General features: G+C 42.3%; 1 protein-coding gene across 1 annotated transcript; it reads right to left on the reverse strand.

Annotated features, from left to right (window-relative positions):
• Positions 1 to 474: 474 nt before the first annotated feature.
• lmln (leishmanolysin-like (metallopeptidase M8 family)) lies at positions 475 to 14,563 on the reverse strand. Its single transcript, XM_033616960.2, has 16 exons — positions 14,163 to 14,563; positions 11,742 to 11,845; positions 11,579 to 11,609; positions 10,658 to 10,740; positions 10,398 to 10,515; positions 9,185 to 9,363; positions 8,794 to 8,899; positions 8,293 to 8,387; positions 7,425 to 7,542; positions 7,225 to 7,332; positions 6,944 to 7,131; positions 6,580 to 6,712; positions 5,980 to 6,139; positions 5,510 to 5,640; positions 5,209 to 5,419; positions 475 to 4,507 (listed from the first exon to the last, which is right to left on the reverse strand). Exons 1-16 carry the CDS (start codon positions 14,295 to 14,297, stop codon positions 4,407 to 4,409), a joined length of 2,001 nt encoding a protein of 666 aa, XP_033472851.2. The 5' UTR covers positions 14,298 to 14,563; the 3' UTR covers positions 475 to 4,406.
• Between the last annotated feature and the right edge of the window lie 7,467 nt (positions 14,564 to 22,030).

The raw sequence follows: 22,030 nt of genomic DNA on the forward strand, positions 1-22,030 counted from the left end.
GACCACTCTTTAAAGTCGCCTACATGAAAACACAGACAGTACTTACTGACCCTCATGCCGACAAGAAGTCCAGTGTAGTTTTTTAATCCACAAAACTCGTTCGGGGTATCGGAGGATAACAGCTAGCCAGAATAACAGCTACACTTGAAGTGCATGGAACCCACACTGAAAATGTAATAAAACTCCGCTAATGCATTTCAAAAACGTCAGAACGGCTCATCCGTCGTAATCCAAGTGCCCTGAAGACGCAGCATGCAAACTTGACTTGAAAAGACGTAATTTACTCCACATCATTTCTCACCGTGGTCAGTTAGCCTGCCCTGCAGACTGCTGTGTTTACATGGCAACTTGTGCAAGACTAGCTGATGGCTAGTGGTGGTGCTAGTTCTTGAGTCTAGCGCGAGTTGCCATGTAAACACAGCAAGCATGCAGGGCAGGCTAACTGACCACGGTGAGAAATGATGTGGAGTAAATTACGTCTTTTCAAGTCAAGTTTGCATGCTGCGTCTTCAGGGCACTTGGATTACGACGGACGAGCCGTTCTGACGTTTTTGAAATGCATTAGCGGAGTTTTATTACATTTTCAAAATGTGGGTTCCATGCACTTCAAGTGTAGCTGTTATTCCGGCTAGCTGTTATCCTCCGATACCCCGAAGGAGTTTTGTGGATTTAAAAACTACACTGGACTTCTTGTCAGCATGAGGGTCAGTAAGTATGTATTTTCATTCTAAAGTGGCCATTTCCTTTAATGACCCACAATCCCGTCATTATAAAGACAATGGCCTAAAAGATACTTCTTGGCAAGTCATCGCTCTGGAGTTCGGCTCTTCAGGTGAGAAACCAAGTTTAATTAGTGGCTGTCCACACATGACTTTAGGCTAACGTAGAGGTGGAAGAGGTTCAGATCTTTCAGTAACAACAACAACTTTGTGAGGTCGACTGTTGACAAGCTGCAGTATGACGCTTCTGGTGTGTGCTGGGGACGGCCTTTGACACACATTTCCAGCTTAAGCCAATCAGAGGCTGAGAAAGGCAGAGCAGGCGGGTCGTGTCTTCACCATACTGCGAAAAACATTTGAGCTGAGGACGCATCAGTGAGATGCTGCAGTACAGCTTCTGACCAACAGCTTCTGACCATCATCATCATCATCATCATGCTATGGCTTGTTCAGGTTTTTCACTGACTGACAGCTGGCAGCTCTTAGTGACTGACAGCTGGCAGGTACATGGCTTATTCTTCCTCTTCTGTGTGTCAATGTTTCACCTCTTACTAACGTACAACAAGCACATGAACTCTGGAGGATGAAGAGCAAACAACTGTCCACATATACTACACGCAATGTTGTAGTGTGAGGACAGGATGAGACTTTTATTGTGTTCTCTCCTTCTGCAAATGAGTTTGTGTCTCAGTTATTTAATCATAACTCTGGTGGTGTTCTTGAGTTTGATCAATTGTAGTGATCTGTGTTTACAGTTTCATCGGTGTCACGAGGAGTGATATTAACTGTCAAAGAAAGTGCTATGTGATATTTAAGATGTGCTGCTCCTCAACATTATAAATGGCTCCATTGATCCATGTTGACTGCTGACTGGAGGGAAACAGAAACATCAGCGTTGATTCTGACTGATGGAGGAGCAGCGAACGTTGAAAAAATAATATTTGCTGTTATTACAGTTGGGATATGATTGGCAGTGTTAATGGGGATGATTATATTCAAATCATTATTCACATTTTCTCTGAAAAACATTAAGATTATTATGATGTGATTTTCTCTGCCAAACAAAGGATATGATGAGTAGGTCAGGACGTCTCTGCAGCATGACATTATTTAATTTAAGATGGTATTTTGACACACTTTTAACACATATTACATCTCCTGGGATTTGAAAGCTGCAGTCAGACAATTACAATAAAATCTGCATTACGTGTTCAGCCCTCAGTGACACGTAGCTCAGCCTGTTCACTGACACACAGAGCAGTGTTATCTTCAGCGGGAAAAACTGAAACTATCTGATGTCTCATTTATAAAACAATGCATGGGAGCCATACTAAAATGGCGCGCAGCATAAAATATTCTACTGTTTCTACGATCAGGCTTCCACCTCGCCATCTGCATCGCAAATTTCCCATCTCCAAAATGTTCGTCGGCATGGGTCAAAGTTTCTCCCATCAAGTCTGTTTTTATAGATCGCTACTTTTACATGGGAAGTGGCATACGCCTCTTTCAGGCCTTGTTTTGTGCGTACGTTCACAAATGAGACCCCTGATGTTCACATGTGCTCGTTCACATCACGTCCAGTCTGGACAAGGTGTTTGTTCTCTGCTCTGTGTTCATTTGTTCAAAATATTCTCTACAAACAGGAGGTGAATAATCTGCTGTTAATCTCTGTGTTGTGTTCACGTACTGACTTCGGTCTGTTGTCGGTATATTATAGTCTTGTGCAGACTAAGCTAACAATTAGGGATGCACCGAACCGATATCTGGATCGAATATCGTCCCCGACATCATCAAAATAGATGGATCGTGTATTGGAAAATGCAACCTATACCTGAGGCGATCCTTTCCCTTTAAATCTATTGCGACGTGAGCTACGTCATACGTCATGGAGCGAAGGAGAGAATCTGCTGTGTGGAGGTATTTCACACTATTTCAACTGCTGTTGCACAATTGTTTATTTTTGTTATAAAGAAATAGTTCATCATTGCATTAATCTGTTTCATCTTGTTTCATTTTATCTCAGGAAGGGACTGTGTAGTCATCAATGCCTGATGCCTCTAGTCTTTTCTGTTCTACATGTAGAGGTATATCGCTTTTTAGGTCAACCACGGTATCTGATCAGTATCGGGTATCGGCTGATACTCAAAGCCACAGCATCGGGATCGGAATTGAAACTGAAAAAGCTGGATCGGTGCATCTCTACAAACAATCATGATTTAAGATCTGAGACAAAAATCCTGGAGTCAGAATCCGTCGGGAGTTGTCCCAAATACGACGTCAGTTTGCTTTATTTTATAGTCGCCAAAAACAAGATTTACTTTTAGTCTGAAGATGAGAGGGAGACGGCAGAGCCGAGGACACTGAGACTTTTTCGTACAAATGTTTCAAGTCAGATTCACTAAACTCTCTTCACTGCAAAAACCTGACACGATCGGCTCGTTTCAAGAACCACGTGAACATCTGTGATAATATCAACACCAACATAATGCTCTGTAAGGCTTCCTACTCCTCTCTGCTTCATTCACAAAAGTTAGTAAAATAAAAAATAAAACACCCTCAGCATCACGTGTCCTGCTGTGGGACCCAAACTAAAAAATAATACTACAGCTGCCAACGACGTGTCACTAAAGCAGCACTCTCACATGAGGTCTAAAGCAAAGTGATGGAGGGGAAAGATGAGCTGTTGGTTGTATTTTCTGTTTAGTAAGAAAATTATGTTCCTTTCTTTACGTTTTGTGAGTTAACTTGGTTTATTAGTCCAACTAAAAACGCGAAGAGAGCATCTCTGTCACTTTGTGTGTTCACACATTCGCTATGACCTCTGACCCCCAACAGCACCTGCTGTTTGTCATGTAGGAAACTGAATGCGTCTTCTTCTGTAGATTTTCAACTGAAACACACTCGACTCTTCGTCCCTAAATTCACACAATGTTGCAAATCTGCTCAAAGCAAAAGAGGGAATGAAACTCAGGCAACACTTTCTCCGTCACCTGCCTCTAAAAACAGGAGTGCATCTTAGGAAAGAGTCGTATTTATATTTACAAGTGTTCTGGTTTGAACTTTAAAAAGTTGAGCAGTTACCTCCTGCTGCCAGCGGAGGGCACCACACTGCACACGTCTCATTCAGAGGAAGCACGCTGACCTTTCAGCTTAAAAGTCTGATGTTTTAAAAAAGTGTTTGTTGCTTTAGAAGCGTCCGGGTGCAGAAACTCGCTTTAGTGTTAGACTGCAGACGGCAGGCAGCTGGAGCTCCTCTTCATCCTCACATGTATTCAAGCAAGGAAAGATCAGCAGAGGACAGATCTTCTGATCCTCTGTCACTGCAGCACGAAGGAATAAAACTGGCTGTGATGAAGCAGGATGATCGGGAGCTGGAGAGCTGTGGAACCAGCTGCAACACGAGCCGATAAAAAGACCGATATCATCCAGTCATGATCAGCAGAAAGATCCCTGACAGAGTTAGAGATGAGATGAGCTGAGGAATGAAGGAGAGGAGGTCCTGAGGAGGGAATGATGGAGGAAACTAAGAAGAAGAACTCACAGTAGGAATGAAAGAGAGAGGAAGGAAACAGGGAGGAGAAGGAAAAGGACAGAGTGAGGAAATAAAGATGTGTGGTCCAGATCCTCAGAGGACTCCAGATGAGTGTTAAGCTACCTCACTGTTTAGTGTGTGTTAAGTGTGTTTTATCAGCTGCAGTGGCAGAGCAGCAGTCCGGCCACCAGGGGGAGCAGGTTGAGCAGCAGGAGCCACAGAGTGATGGCCAGACCTGGAGAGCTGGAGCACGGGTCTGAAACAAACAAACAGAATCACATAAACATGTGAACAAAACTCATTTTATTCCACCAAAGCTGAATATTGAAAAAACTTCAACTCAAAATGGAAAAGCGCCCCATGTCATCTCCAGTTTTTCCCCATTGACCAATCGGATGATTTGAGAGGCGGGCCTTCTGTGGTGGTCATGACAAGTTTAGAAGTTTACAGTTGGTAAACAATGGAGGAGAAACTGGTGGTAGCAGTTGCTGGATACCCAGAGCTATACGGCCCGACGATAGACTGCAGGTTGTCAAACTGCCTGAGTCATCCGAAAATCTGCCTGTAAACGTCCATCATGGAGCAGAAGCTCCTGGACCAACTGGTGGTACTCCCCATGATCCAGCCTCTTTTTTAGGGTCTCATGTACCCACACTGATCAATTAATTAGTAGGGCTGCCCCCTGATAGTCGACCAAAAAGATCATTGGTCTGAAAGATTTCACTGATGTAAACTCATCTTCATTGGTCGACTACAAACATGACGAATCATCTGAAACATGGAAGTAGCTACATGCCCATTAGCCACTTAGCACAATCATTACTGCCTTGCCGACAGTGTGTTGAGAAAATTCTGGCTTCATTAACCTACTGATGACCACCAATAAGAAAAAGCCTATCGAAGCATCAGCTGAACACTTTGTGTGCACCGCTGTAAAAAGAGGACGGTGGAACTGACCAATGGGGTGACTCCTGGAGGAGTTGCTGGGCGGGAGCTGGTGTGGGAGGGGGCAGTCGTCACAGAAGTCGGTGCAGGCGGGGCAGATCAGGACGCCGTTGTAAACCCAGTCGTTGACTCGCACGCTGACGCTCAGCAGCTGACCTTTCCGGACGCAGACGAAGGAGCGATCCTGAACGAACACCGTCAGGCCCTGAGCCGAGCACCACACCTGGAGACCACGACAGCATTTTAAAACTCACACAGCTCCGAGTGGACGCAGTCTGATGATATAGAAAAACATCAGACGTAGAGAAAACACCTTGTAGCATCCGGAGCCCCAGTCAGGGTACGTCATCTTCCTGGTACACTGCTCCATCACAAAGGCGGACTTCTGGTACAGGCACACGGAGTCCGGTCCGTACTGCTCTGCTCCGTAGTTCCTCCACCAGTCTGAACACACACACAGAAATATTTCACTGTTCATACAGACTTTACTGAGAAATTCCTCCACAGTTCTCCTCTGAGCTCTCAGTTAGACTGATGATGTTGACAGTGATGATGTCAGTATGCTTCGGCCCAACTTCTTCCTTTCTGCCGTCTAAATAATATAATATTTAAATGATTATTTAACTTTATAATGGAGCGTGTCGGCTCAGTTACAAACCCTGTTTCCTTTAAACATGGCCGGACAACACACCAGATGAAACAGTTCAAGTCGAGCTCACTGACATCTAAACAACATGGTGTTAGTGGTAACCATAGTAACAGTGGTGTGACTGTGGCGGTCACCTGGCTGGTTCTCTGACACTCTGCAGTATGAGTTCCTCTGATACTCTCCGCTCAGGTGCCAACTGAACTCCTGACTGAAGGGACAGAAGTCAGCGATCTCCACGGCGCCGCCAAACATCGACAGCTCATCCGAGGACACCTCAGGGATCCTCTCAAAGTACTGACACACACACACACACAGAAGCACACACAGTGTATCAACAGGCAGTAGAGTAGTAGTAAAGTTTACAGAGCACTGAGTACGTCACAGTGGAGCTGAAACAATTCACAGATTCCTCTAGATAATTAAATCAGCAGCTAATTTTGTAATCGATCAATCGTCATTTTCTCTGGAAAGAATTTCAAACATTCACTAGTCCCAGCTCATGCGGGCGACTAGTCGGCTAGTGGCCCTGATGACTACGGGTCAACTAGGAATATTCTTAGTCACGGGCAGCCCTAAAAAACAATCATGGGTGACAAGCCTAAGGCGAGATGGAACAATACAAATCCAGCCAACATCAGCCATCTGCAGGATCTGAGGTTTTGGGGGTTCTGCATGTTTTGGTGCTAGAAAGAAACTTTTCCTTGTATTGGGTGTGTGTATGGTTATGTGTGTACCTGGTACTCCAGCGGCAGCTCCTGTGGGTACTTCTGCAGGTTGCAGACGGCCACAGCCAGCTGGTCCTGTCTGCAGGTCAGCTGCAGAGGAGACGCTCTCACTGTGTCACAGTACGGAGTCACAGAGTGTCGTCTGCACCAACAAACACCACACAAACATTTCATATTCAGATTCTTTGAGTGTCCAGAAAAGGGCTATATTAATCCAATGTATTATTATTATGATTAAATTAAAGAATTCAAAGTTCAAAAACACCTGACCAGGACATCTGTACTTTAAAGAGTCTGATTGGAACTGTGAGCTTTAAAACAAGTGAATATTCTTTGTGATCACGAGAGTTATTATTCTGAGTATCACTGTGACCTCTGTCTCTGTCGGTCCATCCAGAACTTGCAGCTCTTCATGACGAAGTCACAGCCGAGGCCGCGGCCCCAGTCCAGCCTCTGAGCCAGGCTGTAGTTGGCTCGGTACCAGCCGCTGTCCTCCATGATGGCCAGCGTCAGCCGAGAAAACACCCGGTTCTGAGTGTGGGAGCCCGTCATCGCCTCGTTCTGAGGGACCGACAGAAGGTGATGATGAACACAAGGAGGAAACATGAACTACAGTCCCACAGAGAGAGACACAGAGAGGTGGTGTGTGTTTACCTCCAGCAGTCTCTTCTCCCAGTGGTTCAGCTCAGTCCCTGTCCCTCCCTGGTTCTCCAGCTCCATCCCCTCCAAGATGGGACAGTTAAAATGTCTCCTCGCCTCCTCCTGGAACCAAGAAAAAAAAATACATTTCTGCATGTAGTGGGACTTTAGGGTTATTACTCTAGTGAAGACGACTGACACAATGTGTTTCTCACCACGACTCGGGGAGTGACGAGGACGTGGACTTGGTGTCGGACCATCACTCCTCCTCTGATGTCCCACAGCCTGCTGACCCTCCTGATCACTGCCTCACTCCACTGGTACAGACCCAGGCTGACACACACACACACACACACACACAGGTTCAAAGATTTGCGATGAGATGTAACCGCTGAGCGTTGCAGAGAAAAGTAGCAGCAGTGTGAACTGGCAGGTCTGAGCTCGACTCAAGCCGGTTGATGACATCATCTGTAACTCAGCTGGTCAAATCGCCAGCAGCTGGTTTTAGAATGTAAAGCACGTCAACTGTTTCAACAGCCAGTCAGCTTGTAGTGAAAATGACCACAGACGGCGTATTTGCTTGCTGCAGCAGGTGCTCCGTCCCCACCGAGCCCTCTGTTACCGTCCTCACAGTGTGCCAGTGTCAGACATTGCTCTCTGTATGTGCTTATGCCCCGCCCACACACACACATTCTCATTGACTGATGAATTGGTGCTGGTTATTTATATTATTGTGGCGTATTGTTTTGAATACAGTCCATCTGATGCTGGTTTTATTTCATCACTGTAGCCAGCATCTCACTATCACTATCCTCATTCAGATTTTAAGAAGTTACAAATTATATTCAGCCACAAAATAAGTCTGAAAAGCTGCAAATCAGAACAGAAGTACAGAGTTGCTGACTAGAGATGATACACCGTCTCATCTCGTTGACTTGGTGTGAACCAGCGGGTTTTTAGAAGTCGCCTGTTTCAACTCGTCTCGCTGCAAATCTTTTATTTATCAATTTGCGCTGCATTAAGATGGAAACCCGATTAGTGTGCACACTACAATGAAGATCTTGAAACACAAAGTGTCTTCACCTCTCGTTGAAGGCGGGCAGGCCGCTGGTGAATCGAGGAGTCAGAGGTTTGCCCTCGTCATCGTGGTAGAAGGCAAACAGACCAGCTGAGAACCCCTGGTTGTCAGAAGAGAAACAGCACACACAGACAAAATCACACTGTTGGTGAATAACGAACTGTCCCCTTTATAAACTCTTAACTGAAGAAAAAGTTGAACAATCCAGAGAATTAAATGTCAGAAAAAATAAGCAGTCCAGTACAGAGAAAATAAAAACAGTAAAAAGAATAGATGGATAGCATGTTAGCAGTTAGCTCACTGTCTGCAGTGGTTCACCAACTAACCCTCTCAGGTGAGACCATTCTTTGTCAATATCTCTATGAAGCTGCACAAACTGTAAACAAAGCTCCTAAAATCCAGTGAGGGTTACAGATCTCTGTTTAAAACAATCCAGTGTTATCTGTCATGGTTCAGCTGAAAATACTTTACACCATGAAGTACACAAAACATGTTGTTGTACTGACCAGAGCGTGGATGATCTCATGTTTGACTGTGGACAGCATCCCTTCAAACTCCTGAGGCTGAGAGGAGATCATGGCAGGGCACAGATTGGCATAGCCTGCTATAGGTCTGAGGACACACACGTGGGAATCACAGGGAAGGTTACAGGACAGTTTGTCCACAACAATGATAAGCCTCACATTCATTTCTATATGAAAAGTTTTACCTTTCTGTCAACCATCTGATTCTCATAGTTTTTTTTTGTCCCAAAGGTTTTATGTTTAAAGTTTAAAGACAAAACCAGAAGTGGAACATTGAAAAAAAACATTTCAGGCTACAATCAGCTACAGTACATCACCAAATTTACTGAAGAAACATGAACATGAACAAATGCCGTGATGGCGTCCTCCCCACCTGTCCAGCTCTGCTTCCAGCTGGCAGTAAGCAGCGTAGGCCACTATGTTCTCTTGCCCACAGCGCTCTGTGGTGATGCCGCTGACGTAGAGCACAAAGTCGGACCCTTCCACTCCGGGGCCATCTGGGGGCCCCAGGGGGCCACAGGACTTCCCTGACTCACTGCACACCTTGCATTGCTAAGAGGGAAATACACATGACAAGAGTGAGCAAAGACACAGGTAAAGTATCAAAGTAAGTCATGTAATTAATGAACATAATGTAAATGTGTCATTTTTATGCAGATGTTGCACAGTCATATCTTCCAGTCGACCTTTCTGATTCAGTCTGTTTGCCCTAAGGTAACCTGTTTGATGTCCTGTTGGTTTTTGAGTGTTTTTATTAACAGACCCAAATTTGAAGATAAAACTCCTCTGCAGAGGGACAGACAAACCTTTTACACATTATAAAGCATAAGTTACATTTTCAACAAACTCTGCATGTATTCATCCTTTCTGAGGTGAAGTTTTACCTTCAGATTTTGGACTATGAGCCTCACATGTTCAGCAGTAAAAGCAGACAGCAGAAGGAGAGGTCGAGGCACTATTGTTAGCTCCTGCTCAGCATCTACAATAACCATAATGAGATTACCACCCTGACAATAGCCTTCTTTTATCCTTTCAACCTTCCACACTGCCCGTCCCTCCCTCATCAGTCCATCTAATCCTGCCTCCTCTTTTTAGTGTTTTTCCTTTTGTTGTTCTTCAATTAAAGATCACTCAATCCTCCATAATCCCAGATCTGCTTTTGAGAATATGGATCACTCTGTCATCATTGAGCACCCCTTAAAATGGTTTAGCATTAAAATACTTCACTGGTTCAGAAAACACTCCATCTGCAGATCTTTGGCTGTGCCCTTTTTTTCCTGTGGTGTCCCACAGGGATCCATCTTTGGTCCATTTTTGTTCTCTCCGTATATGCTATGCTTGAGTCAGTTATATTGAAACTGACCCATGATGATGTCCAGTTCTTTCTATTGTCTTTAAATGTGTAGCAATTTGTGACTTTAAACCACCAGAGGGCACAAAAAACTCAAAATCACTCCCACAGCTATGAATAGTTGGCCTAAAATGTTGTTATGTCCACAGCGTAACAACTTGGAATTTTGTTCTTAAAAGCTCAGAGAAGGCTGTTTTAATAATTGCATTATCCATCATCTGTGGCGCTTCCTGACCTGCAGGTGGTGCTGAGGTACGACGACAGGGCCACACCGGGTGACGTCTGCACAGGCGTCCTGGCAGTAGCGATGAGGGTCATCTCTCTTCCTCAGGTACTGGTTGGTTGCGCATTGTCTGAGATGACAGAGACAAAAAGCACTTAACTGAGCAGCTTCTTCAGACGACAAGTTAAGCCTTTCTCAAACCTTTAAGAACAAATCTGTTCATAAGAGTTTGTGTTAGAGATTTAAACATCATGATGGGACAGGCCAAGTACCTGCTGAGCAGCACAGGACCCACCCTGCACCTCACACTGAAGGCTCTCTGCAGGTAATCGATGGCCTGAGGAAACAGCTTATCCTGAGGAGGAAACACAGTTTAAGTCGATTCAGCATCACTGCAGCAAGGTAAGAGCTTCAACTCCTGCAGGTCAGTACAAAGAGCCCAAAGCAGGAGGCAAACAACAATCACAATGAGCCAACAGAAACCCCTGATGTGCTTTGAGCTGCAGTTCCTTTGACGGCCACTAGATGCTGCCAATGAGAAAACTTTAACTACCCAAATAACCTAACCTTCCTGTGTAATCAGTCTACCGTTTATTGATTATGTTCTTTATTTTATTTATTTCACAGTAATTGGTATCTAGGTCCTACAACGTTGAGTCAGAGGGTACTGTCTGTAGCTCTGGTTGAGGGTGAGAGGCTGTCAGCAGATAAACAAAGATCTGTGTGGGTACATGAGACCCTAAAAAAGAGACTGGATCATGGGGAGTACCACCAGTTGGTCAAGGAGCTTCGTCTCCATGATGGCCGTTTCAAGTACTGCACTTATCTGCTTCCAAGCCTGCTGTTTTGTATTAAGATGGTGATAACTGCTGTTTGTAAAGTCTTATAGCTCTGGGTATCCAGCAACCGCTGCCAACTTGTTCTGACCACCACAGAAGGCCCGCCTCTCAAATCATCCGATTGGACAATGTGGGAAAAAAAACCAAAAAAAAACAGAGATGATGTAGGGCGCTTTTTCGCTCTGAGTTGATTTTTTTTCAACTTGAGGAATTCAGAGCGCTCCAGCAAAAACACCAGGCACCTGGAGCACAGTAATGCAAGACACGAAAACAAAAAAAAACAAAAAAAAACTGCCTTCAGCTGCTGAAACACTTTTTGTATAATCAGGGCCTAAGATGTCAAGTGCTCCTCACCTTTACCAGTCTCCTCTTGTCTGCAGGAAGCCTGTGGAGACAGAGAACATCCCGTCACCTACACTTTAATACTGTAGTCACAGAGTGGGAAAAAAATTGGTCCCTAAACTCTCAAATCTCGAACTGCAGCTTTAACATCGTTGTGATCTGCTGCAGGACTTACTGGTCAACGCTGTAGTCGTAGATGATCTTTATCTTCAGCTGGAGGTCGTCTGGGGAGCTTCTCTTCGTCAGACGCTCAGGCTTCAAGTACACATGATGGACAACCTGAAAGAAGCACAGAGAAATGATAAACCACACACATTCACATCAAGTGTTTTATACATTTACGAAGCATTCCAGGTTCAGGATGGATAATATGAATATAATCTGTACAAGTGATTTTACACACCAACAGCAAAATACACTCAGCTGCCAGTTTATTAGGTACACTCAGCTAAAACTAAAGCAGTCCTGTAATAAATCCTCCTTCATGAAGGCTGAAATGTTCTTAACTAATTAACTAACGGTAAGATCACTGGATGCTGTAGAGAGTTGTCTCTGTTATTCAGTTGACCCTGCTTAAGTTTGGCCTGTTAAAGAATGATAAAATTGTTATTGTCTTGTGTTGTTCTTAATTCGTTCTTTATTTCTTTCAGTAATGTATGTTTTACAACAAATAATCTACAAATGATTAAAATACTTTTGAGATATATTCTGTGGAAGTACCCTGACTATTTTTTAGATTGTTTCCAGCACAGCTAAGGTGTTTTATCTTGAGCATGCATCCAGTCCTTTCATGAAATGCATGAATAATGACTTCAGCGTGATGTTTTTCAGTTAAATAAAACCATTTTGGCAACTATTAGCCATTGTGCTTTAAAAAATCTGTTGTCCTGCATCCGGCCTAAGTAGACAATGAGAAGTGCACACAACCACCTCTCTGTCTGTCAAATTAACAGCACCCAATGAATCCTTACGAAAACAGTTTAAAATAGTTGCACATCTCCGTTGATATACAACACGTGAAAAATTCAATTTATTTATTTATTTAACCAGAAAAACCTCAGGATTAAAAATGTCTTTTTCAAGAGTGTACTGGCCGAGACAGGCAACAACACAAAGTTACAGACAAAAAACAGAGAACAAAAATACTGATTAAAAATTCAAAGCTTTCAAACAAGCAGTATAAAACACAAAATAAGAACACTACAAGAAAAGCCAAAAAGTATGTTAATATATACTAGAAATGAAAAACAGCCGAGAGGAACCACTGAGTGCAACTAGTCCTTCTGCAGAAGATTCCACATATAAAGAGCTGCATACATAAAGCTCACTTACAAAACTCTGTACATACCCTCAGTACAGACAATAGAAACATGCTCTGTGAACCGAGAGCAGAGGCATTTTCAATTCTCTGCTTAATGTACACACATAAATATACTGGCTGTAGGCCAAGAAAAGCTTTGTATAAAAGAGAACGCCAATGAAAAAGTCGATGAAATTGTAAAGAGAGCCAGCCAACCTGGCCAGACAGGGTATAGTGATGAGTTAGAGGCTTACAGTTGGTAATAAATCTCAATGCACCATGGCACACAGAGGCCAGAGCATGCAAACAGTGGGAGGGTGCACTCATATATAACACACCCCCATAATCACGCACACTCAAGAATGTCTCTCTTTTTGGCCAAGAAGGAGAAGCAGTTTCTATTTCTAAAATAAAACCAGGTTCAGTTTCAGCTTTTTCACGAGTAGTTCAATGTGTGGCTTTAAAGTTTAGATTAATTTTACCACAGAAACTACTAAATTGTACAACAAGCACTCTGTATATAAAAGTTCAATGTTTAGGTTTTGCCATTGTTTAGCTTTTTTGTCCTCGTTTTAACTGCATGTCTGTTTCTGTGAATACACATTGAAATAAACTTGAAACTGGAGTCAGATTCACTGTGTGCACACATACTTGATCAATAAAGCTGATTTTGATTCTGTTTCCTTTGACTCTGCATTTTCAAATTGGCGGAGACGTACTATAAACAAATGATGACATATTTTTGATGAATTTGGGCAGCTAAGGCATGCCACATACTGCATTTTGACGCATTTTGGTGCTAAACTTCAGTTGTTTACTTTTATTCTGAAGAGATGTAGCCGGAAGTGTAGTTTTTGTTGTTGCTAGGGAAACAGGCTAATGGTGAACACTTATAATGATGAATGAATGATGAATGGTGAACTCCTAACTCAGTTATTTTATTTTAAATGTCCCTGACAGACACAGATATTATGGTTATTGTCAGTAAACACTGTAAACATTATGAGTAGCCTCCTGTTAGCCTGTTAGCTTGTCAGCTAACTGTATAGCAAATCTGATTTAGGCAGCTAACTGAATATGTTGGTCAGAAACAAATATTTCACATCAGGGTTAGCTCTAATGGGCGTACAAAATACATTCAAAAATACAGGGACACAGCGAAGTAGTTAATCTTATCACACAATATAAAAGATACGTTAATTAGGCACCACGGCTAACGTGCTAACTAGCTTATCCCGTCCGCTGCCACAGTGCTGCAGCTAGCTGAGTTAGCTCGGTTGATACACCGGGGCTCACCTCCTCGGGAGACGGGACTCGGTGCTTGCACGTCCCGTGGCAGCTCACTAACACAGCCAGGATGGAGAGGACGAGGGCAGGGCCGAGGAACCAGGACACGGACGGCTTGCCATCCCCGCTCAGCCTCGGCTCCATCCTCCGACCAGCCCGTAGAGCGGGGCTCGGCAGCCCGAAGTCAGCAGAACCTCCGCCGGTCCGGTGGTCCCCTCGGTGCTCGTTTCATTCATCGCTTGCAGGGTGAATCACAACATGTTAGCATCCCGCAAAAAACACATCCAACGGTTCAATGAGAGGAGAAGAGACAACAGAGGAGGCTGAAACACCGGCCGGTAAACGGTAAAATCTGAGCCCGTCAGCTGGTTTGATGCTCGGTGTCAGCTCAGAGGAGGAGAGGGGCGTGACGCGAGGGGCGTGACTTGAAGCAGGGGGCGTGGTCTGTAAGGGGCTTCTGTAGTTTCTTGCTCCAGACATATTTACCCACTCTCTTATCTAAAATACAATTAACACATGGGGACTGTTCGTTATTTATGAGGAGAGGAGGTGGTGCAATGAAGGAGAGACAATTTTTTATTTTTTTTTTTTTTTTTACACACAAACACACAAAAAAGACACAAAATTCACAAAAAGGTGCAGAACAACCACAAAGAGAAACAAAAGTGCTACGAAGAGACGCGAAACGACCAATCAAAGGCACAAAATTCACACAAAAGTACAGAACAACCACCAAGTGATGCAAAACTGCTACAACAAAGATGCAGAACAACCACAGAGACACAAAATTAACACAAAGGTGCAGAAAGGGCCACAAAGACACACAAATTAACACAAAGGTGCAGAGCGACCACAAAGAGACACAAAAGTGCTACAAAGAGATACAAAAAAAAAAAAAAGACACGAAGTTCACAAAAAGATGCAGAACAATCACAAAGACACAAAATTAACACAAAGGTGCAGAGTGACCACAAAGAGACACAAAATTAACACAAAATTGCAGAAGGACCACAAAGAGACACAAAATTAACACAAAATTGCAGAAGGACCACAAAGAGACACAAAATTAACACAAAGGTGCAGAACAACCACAAAGAGATGCAAAACTGTTACAACAAAGATGCAGAACAATCACAAAGACACAAAATTAACACAAAAGTGCAGAAAGACCACAAAGAGACACAAAATTAACACAAAGGTGCAGAACAACCACAAAGAGATGCAAACCTGCTACAACAAAGATGCAGAACAATCACAAAGACACAAAATTAACACAAAAGTGCAGAAAGACCACAAAGAGACACAAAATTAACACACAAATGCAAAATGACCACAAAGAGACACAAAATTAACACAAAGGTGCAGAACAACCACAGAGACACAAAAGTGCTACAAAGAGATGCAAAAAACCCCCAAAAAAGACACGAAGTTCACAAAAAGGTGCAGAACAACCACAAAGAGACACAAAAGTGCTACAAAGAGACACGAAACGACCAATGAAAGGCACAAAATTCACACAAAAGTACAGAACAACCACCAAGTGACGCAAAACTGCTACAGCAAAGATGTAGAACAACCACAGAGACACAAAATTAACACAAAAATGCAAAACGACCACAAAGAGATGCAAAATAACCAAAAAAGACACGAAATTCACAAAAAGGTGGAGAACAACCACCAAGAAACGCAAAATTGCTACAAAAAAGATGTTGAACAACCACAGAGACGCAAAATTAACACAAAGGTGCGGAAAGGGCTACAAAGACACACAAAGTTAATGCAAAAGTGCAGAAGGACCACAAAGAGACACAAATTAACACAAAGGTGCAGAGTGACCACAAAGAGACACAAAAGTGCTACAAAGAGATACAAAAAAACCCAAAAAAGACACGAAGTTCACAAAAAGATGCAGAACAATCACAAAGACACAAAATTAACACAAAGGTGCAGAGCGACCACAAAGAGACACAAAATTAACACAAAATTGCAGAAGGACCACAAAGAGACACAAATTAACACAAAATTGCAGAAGGACCACAAAGAGACACAAATTAACACAAAGGTGCAGAACAACCACAAAGACACAAAATTAACACAAAAGTGCAGAACGACCACAAAGAGACACAAAAGTGCTACAAAGAGATACAAAAAAAAACAAAAAAGACACGAAGTTCACAAAAAGATGCAGAACAATCACAAAGACACAAAATTAACACAAAGGTGCAGAGCGACCACAAAGAGACACAAATTAACACAAAATTGCAGAAGGACCACAAAGAGACACAAATTAACACAAAGGTGCAGAACGACCACAAAGAGATGCAAAACTGCTACAACAAAGATGCAGAACAATCACAAAGACACAAAATTAACACAAAAGTGCAGAAAGTCCACAAAGAGACACAAAATTAACACAAAGGTGCAGAATGACCACAAAGAGACACAAAAAAAAACAAAAAAGACACCAAGTTCACAAAAAGATGCAGAACAATCACAGAGACACAAAATTAACATAAAGGTGAAAAATGACCACAAAGAGACACAAAAACTGCTCCAACCACAGAGACGCAGATTAGCTCTATGTCTACTTTAAGATTTAGATGGTGTCCCACCTTCTTCAGTAAAATGCGCCTCATTTTATTTCTATGGATAAACTGTAAAGTCTCAGGTTTTTTGGAACGTTCATTGCTTCACCTGTCTGTATCAACACTATGAATAAATATGCTGTAGGTGATCAGGACCAGAAATCCAGTCCAGTTGTTCCCACTGAAACGTTACCGTGAGCTCAGGACAACACGTCTTTTGATGCACATTTTAATTTGCATTTGGCTGCTTTGTCCTTTGTTTCTGAGTCTGTGATGGGTGCCAGAGATTATCCTGGATATTCAAAATTGTGGCCCTATAACTAACTTTCATGACGTGAAATGATAGTGAGTTACTGTGAGATGTTTAGGTGTGACAAAGAGGTATATCAGCAGCCACAAGTCTGAAGCAGAGCACAAACAGAGAGCAGCAGACAAAGATGGACACACTTCTGCTCATTGTGGCAGGCAAGTGCTTTATATGTTTTATATTCTTTTATTACAGTACACTGATGTATTGTTGAACTCTTATCAGAACACTATTATGATGCACTTCATCCTTTAGTTTATCACAAACATTTAAAATCTCCAATCTGGAGATGCATGGTTTTTACTGTACAGGAAAGGGATGAAAAAGTAACTGAAGCTGTTTGACGAATGCAATGCAGGAAAAGTACAATCAGGGTTCATATAGCTGAAGGCAAGTTAGATTAAAGAGCTTTTAGGAGTTTTTAATGCCACTTGGAATTAAACGTAAGACCAGTATTACAATAATTAATTAAAAAAAAAAACATAAGCTGCATTTGGGACAATTTGGTCTAAATGTTTATTGTAACATTAAACTCCATTTTTTGTCTTGTGGAGCAGAGAAGGGTCAAACAGAACTGGGAAACACCTGACGTTCTTTGGGGGGGATTTTGTGTTTCTTACTCTACATGTGGGATTCTACTGCCTTTATTGCCTTTATCATTCTGAGTTTAAAAAACTTTTCGCATATAATACACAGAGCCTTGTGTGCACTTCCTCATGCTGTTCAATTCTGATCTGTGTGATGTTAATGTGACAGGCATTCTGTAAATTACATTTAAAAAATAGATCATATTAATTGGTTTGACATTTTACATGCTACACCTCCACTGGAAAAAAATCATAAAATTGTACTTCCCATGTCTGAGCATTTTAAGACTTTTGACAAAATGATTTAACACATTTTAATATGAATTAAGGCCTTATTTCTAGTTTATTATATTCAATGCATTTTGAGACTTTATAAGGGCCCTTGGGTGCCCTGACAATACCCTCAGGGGTATTTCCCCCTGCAGAAATCTTTAGAAATTATATATGTATATATATCAATTCAAGCAATCAATTTTACTTATAAAGCCCAATATCACAAATCACAATTTGCCTCACAGGGCTTTACAGCATACGACATCCCTCTGTCCTTAGGACCCTCACAGCGGATAAGGAAAAACTCCCCAAAAAAACCCTTTAACAGGGAAAAAAAACGGTAGAAACCTCAGGAAGAGCAACTGAGGGGGGATCCCTCTTCCAGGACGGACAGACGTGCAATAGATGTCGTACAGAACAGATCAGCATAATAAATTAACAGTAATCCGTATGACACAATGAGACAGAGAGAGAGAGAGAGAGAGAGAGAGAGAGAGAGAGAGAGAGAGAGAGAGAGAGAGAGAGAGATGCAGGTAATGACAGTAGCTTACAACAACATTAATGAAAGTAATAATAATATAGTTATAGTTCTGGCTACTGTGGTACAATATGTTGAAAGTATGTATTAATATCTGGCAGTATACATGTGTGACAATAGTCATATGTGTATAATAACAGTAGAAGTATGACTAATGACTAATGATGGCAGCAGCAGCAGGAGGCATCTGGCAGGACCACGGCAGCAGCACAACCACACACGTCACGCTGTCCAGGCACCGCTGTGATATGAGTTAATCTGAGAGACAGTGGAGCACAAAGGCTCCGGAGAAGAAGCCGAGTTAGTGACATCCAGAATGGCCGAGTTAGCAAGATGCAGTAATAGAATACGAGAGAGAGAGAGAGAGAGAGAGAGAGTGAAGGAGAGAAGGTGCCCGGTGTATTATAGGGGGGTCCTCCAGCAGACTAGGCCTAAGTCAGTCTAACTAGGGGCTGGTACAGGGCAAGCCTGAGCCAGCCCTAACTATAAGCTTTATCAAAGAGGAAAGTCTTAAGTCTAGTCTTAAATGTGGAGACGGTGTCTGCCTCCCGGACCGTAACAGGAAGATGATTCCACAGGAGAGGAGCCTGATAGCTGAAGGCTCTAGCTCCTGATCTACTTTTGGAGACTTTAGGGACCACGAGTAACCCTGCGTTCTCAGAGCGCAGAGTTCTGGTGGGATAATATGGCACTATGAGCTCTCTAAGACATGACGGAGCTTGACCATTTAGAGCTTTATAAGTTAACAGTAGGATTTTAAATTCAGTTCTGGATTTTACAGGGAGCCAGTGCAGAGAAGCTAAAACAGGAGAAATATGATCTTGTTTCTTAGTTCCTGTTAGTACACGTGCTGCTGCATTCTGAATTAGCTGGAGAGTTTTTAAGGACTTACTAGAGCTACCTGATAATAGGGAGTTACAGTAATCCAGCCTAGAGGTAACAAAAGCGTGGACCAATTTTTCTGCATCTTTTCGGGTCAGGATAGGCCTAATTTTCGCAATATTACGCAGATGAAAAAATGCAGTCTGTGAGGTTTGTTTTAAATGAGAATTAAAAGACAAATCTTGATCAAATGTTACTCCGAGGTTTCTTACGGTAGTGCTAGAGGCCAGAGCAATGCCATCTAGAGAAACTATGTCATCAGATAAAGAGTCTCTGAGTTGTTTGGGGCCAAGAACAATAACTTCAGTTTTGTCTGAATTTAACATCAGGAAATTGGTGCTCATCCAAGTTTTTATGTCTTTAAGGCAGTTATGGAGTTTAGTTAATTGATTACTTTCTTCTGGCTTCATCGATAAATACAACTGAGTATCATCCACATAACAATGGAAATTTATAGAGTGATTTCTAATGATGTTACCTAAAGGAAGCATATATAGAGTAAATAGGATTGGTCCGAGCACAGAACCTTGCGGAACTCCAAAACAAACTTTAGTACGTAAGGATGATTCATTATGAATGTGAACAAACTGAAAACGATCAGATAAATAAGATTTAAACCAGCTTAGTGCAGAACCTTTTAGGCCAATTAAGTGATCCAGTCTCTGTAGCAGAATTTTATGGTCAATTGTGTCAAACACCGCACTAAGATCTAATAAAACAAGTACAGAGACGAGTCCTTTGTCTGAAGCAATCAGAAGGTCATTTGTGACACAGTATTGTGGTGACAGAACTTGAGTATTATGATGCACTTTAGTTATGCAAACTGAAGACAAACTCAAACCCACAGTACTGAGGCCTCAGGTCTGAGGCTTCTGCCACCATTTCAGCCATTTGAATTGAAATATTTTGTTCTTGCTTCTTTTTTTCCAGCTTGGTGGATGTCTTTTACAAACCATTGCTGAGTCCTCCAGTCTTTCCTGTTGAAAAACTGACTTTTAAAACAATTAGAATTATCACCTCAAGGTTGAAACCAGTCAGGTTTCTCTGACAGTTTCCATCCATGTCTATGAAAACATGGATGCTTCACACACCTTCACCTGACCAAATGTCTCTCCTTCTGTTAGACATTTGTGTGAAATTTTGTCATAATTAGCATATGTATGGAGCTCTTTCAATGCTACGGATGAGGTCACAGTGACCTTGACCTTTGACCACTAAAATCTAAATAGTTCATTGTTGAGTCCAAATGAATGTTTGTGCCAAATTTTAAGGAAATTCCTGAAGGCCTGCTTGAGATATCACGTTCACAAGAATGAGAGGACACACGGTCCCACTGACTTTGACCTCTGACCTTCAACCACCAAATTCCAAGTAGTTAATACTTACAAGTGGATGTTGTGCCAAATTTGAAGAGATTTTCTGGTGTTCTTGAGATAGTGCATTCACAAGAATAAGACAGACACAAAGTCACAGTGACCTTCAACCTTTGACCTCCATATTCTAATCAGTTCAAATTCCCTCCTGGCCTTCTCGAGATATCACATTTATGAGAATGAGAGGGACGCAAGCTCACAGTGACCTTGACCTTTGACCACTAAAATCCAATCATTTCATTGTTGAATCCGAGTGAACGTTTGTGCCAGATTTGAAGGAAATTCCTGAAGGCCTGCTTGAGATGTCATGTTTACAAGAATGAGGGGACACAAGGTCCCAGTGACTCTGACCTTTGACCTTCAACCACCAAATCCAAGTAATTCATTCTTGAGTATGAGCGGACATTTGTGCCAAATTTGAAGAGATTTTAAGGTATACTAGAGCTAGCTCTTTCACGAGAATGCTACGGATGAGGTCACAGTGACCTTCAACCTTTGACCATCAAATTCTAAAAAGTACAAATTCCCTCATGGCCTTCTTAAGATATCACATTTATGAGAATGAGATGGATGCAAGGTCACAGTGGCCTTGACCTTTGACCACCAAACTCCAATCAGTTCAATGCGGACATTTGTGCCAAATTTTAAGAAACACCCTCAAGGTGTACTTGAGATATCCCATTCACGAGAATGCAATAGATGAGTTCACAGTGGCCTTGACCTTTGACCACCAAATACTAATGAGTTCATTGCCGAGTCCAAGTGGATGTTTGTGCCAAATCTGAAGGAATTCCCACAAACATCCACTTGGACTTAACGATGGACTGATTAGATTTTGTTGGCCATAGGTCAAAGGTCAAGGTCACTGTGACCTCGTCTGTCTCATTCTTGTGAACGTGCTATTTCAAGAACACCATGAGGGAATTTCTTAAAATTCAACACAAATGTGTTAGATTTTAACAATTTGGCGTCACAGCTGTTGACCTTGGACTCAGCGATGACCTGATTAGAATTTGGCAGTCAAGGTCACTGTGACCTTGTGTCTGCCGCATTCCTGTGAATTCCCACATTCTCAATATGTTAAGAACCACCTGAAGAATTGTTTTCAAATTTGGCACAAACACCCACTTAAGAATGAACTGCTAAGATTTTGGTGGTTAAAGGTCAAAGTTCAAGGTTACCATGAACTTATCTGTCATATTCTTGTGAACACGATATCCCAAGAATACGTTGAGGGAATTTCTTAAAATCTGACACCAACATCTACTTGTACTCAAAGATGAACTGATTAGATTTTGGTGGTCAAAGGTCAAAGGTCAGTGTGGCCTTGTA

This window comes from Epinephelus lanceolatus, chromosome 14 (assembly GCF_041903045.1).
Source record: "Epinephelus lanceolatus isolate andai-2023 chromosome 14, ASM4190304v1, whole genome shotgun sequence".
Taxonomy (NCBI): domain Eukaryota; kingdom Metazoa; phylum Chordata; class Actinopteri; order Perciformes; family Serranidae; genus Epinephelus; species Epinephelus lanceolatus.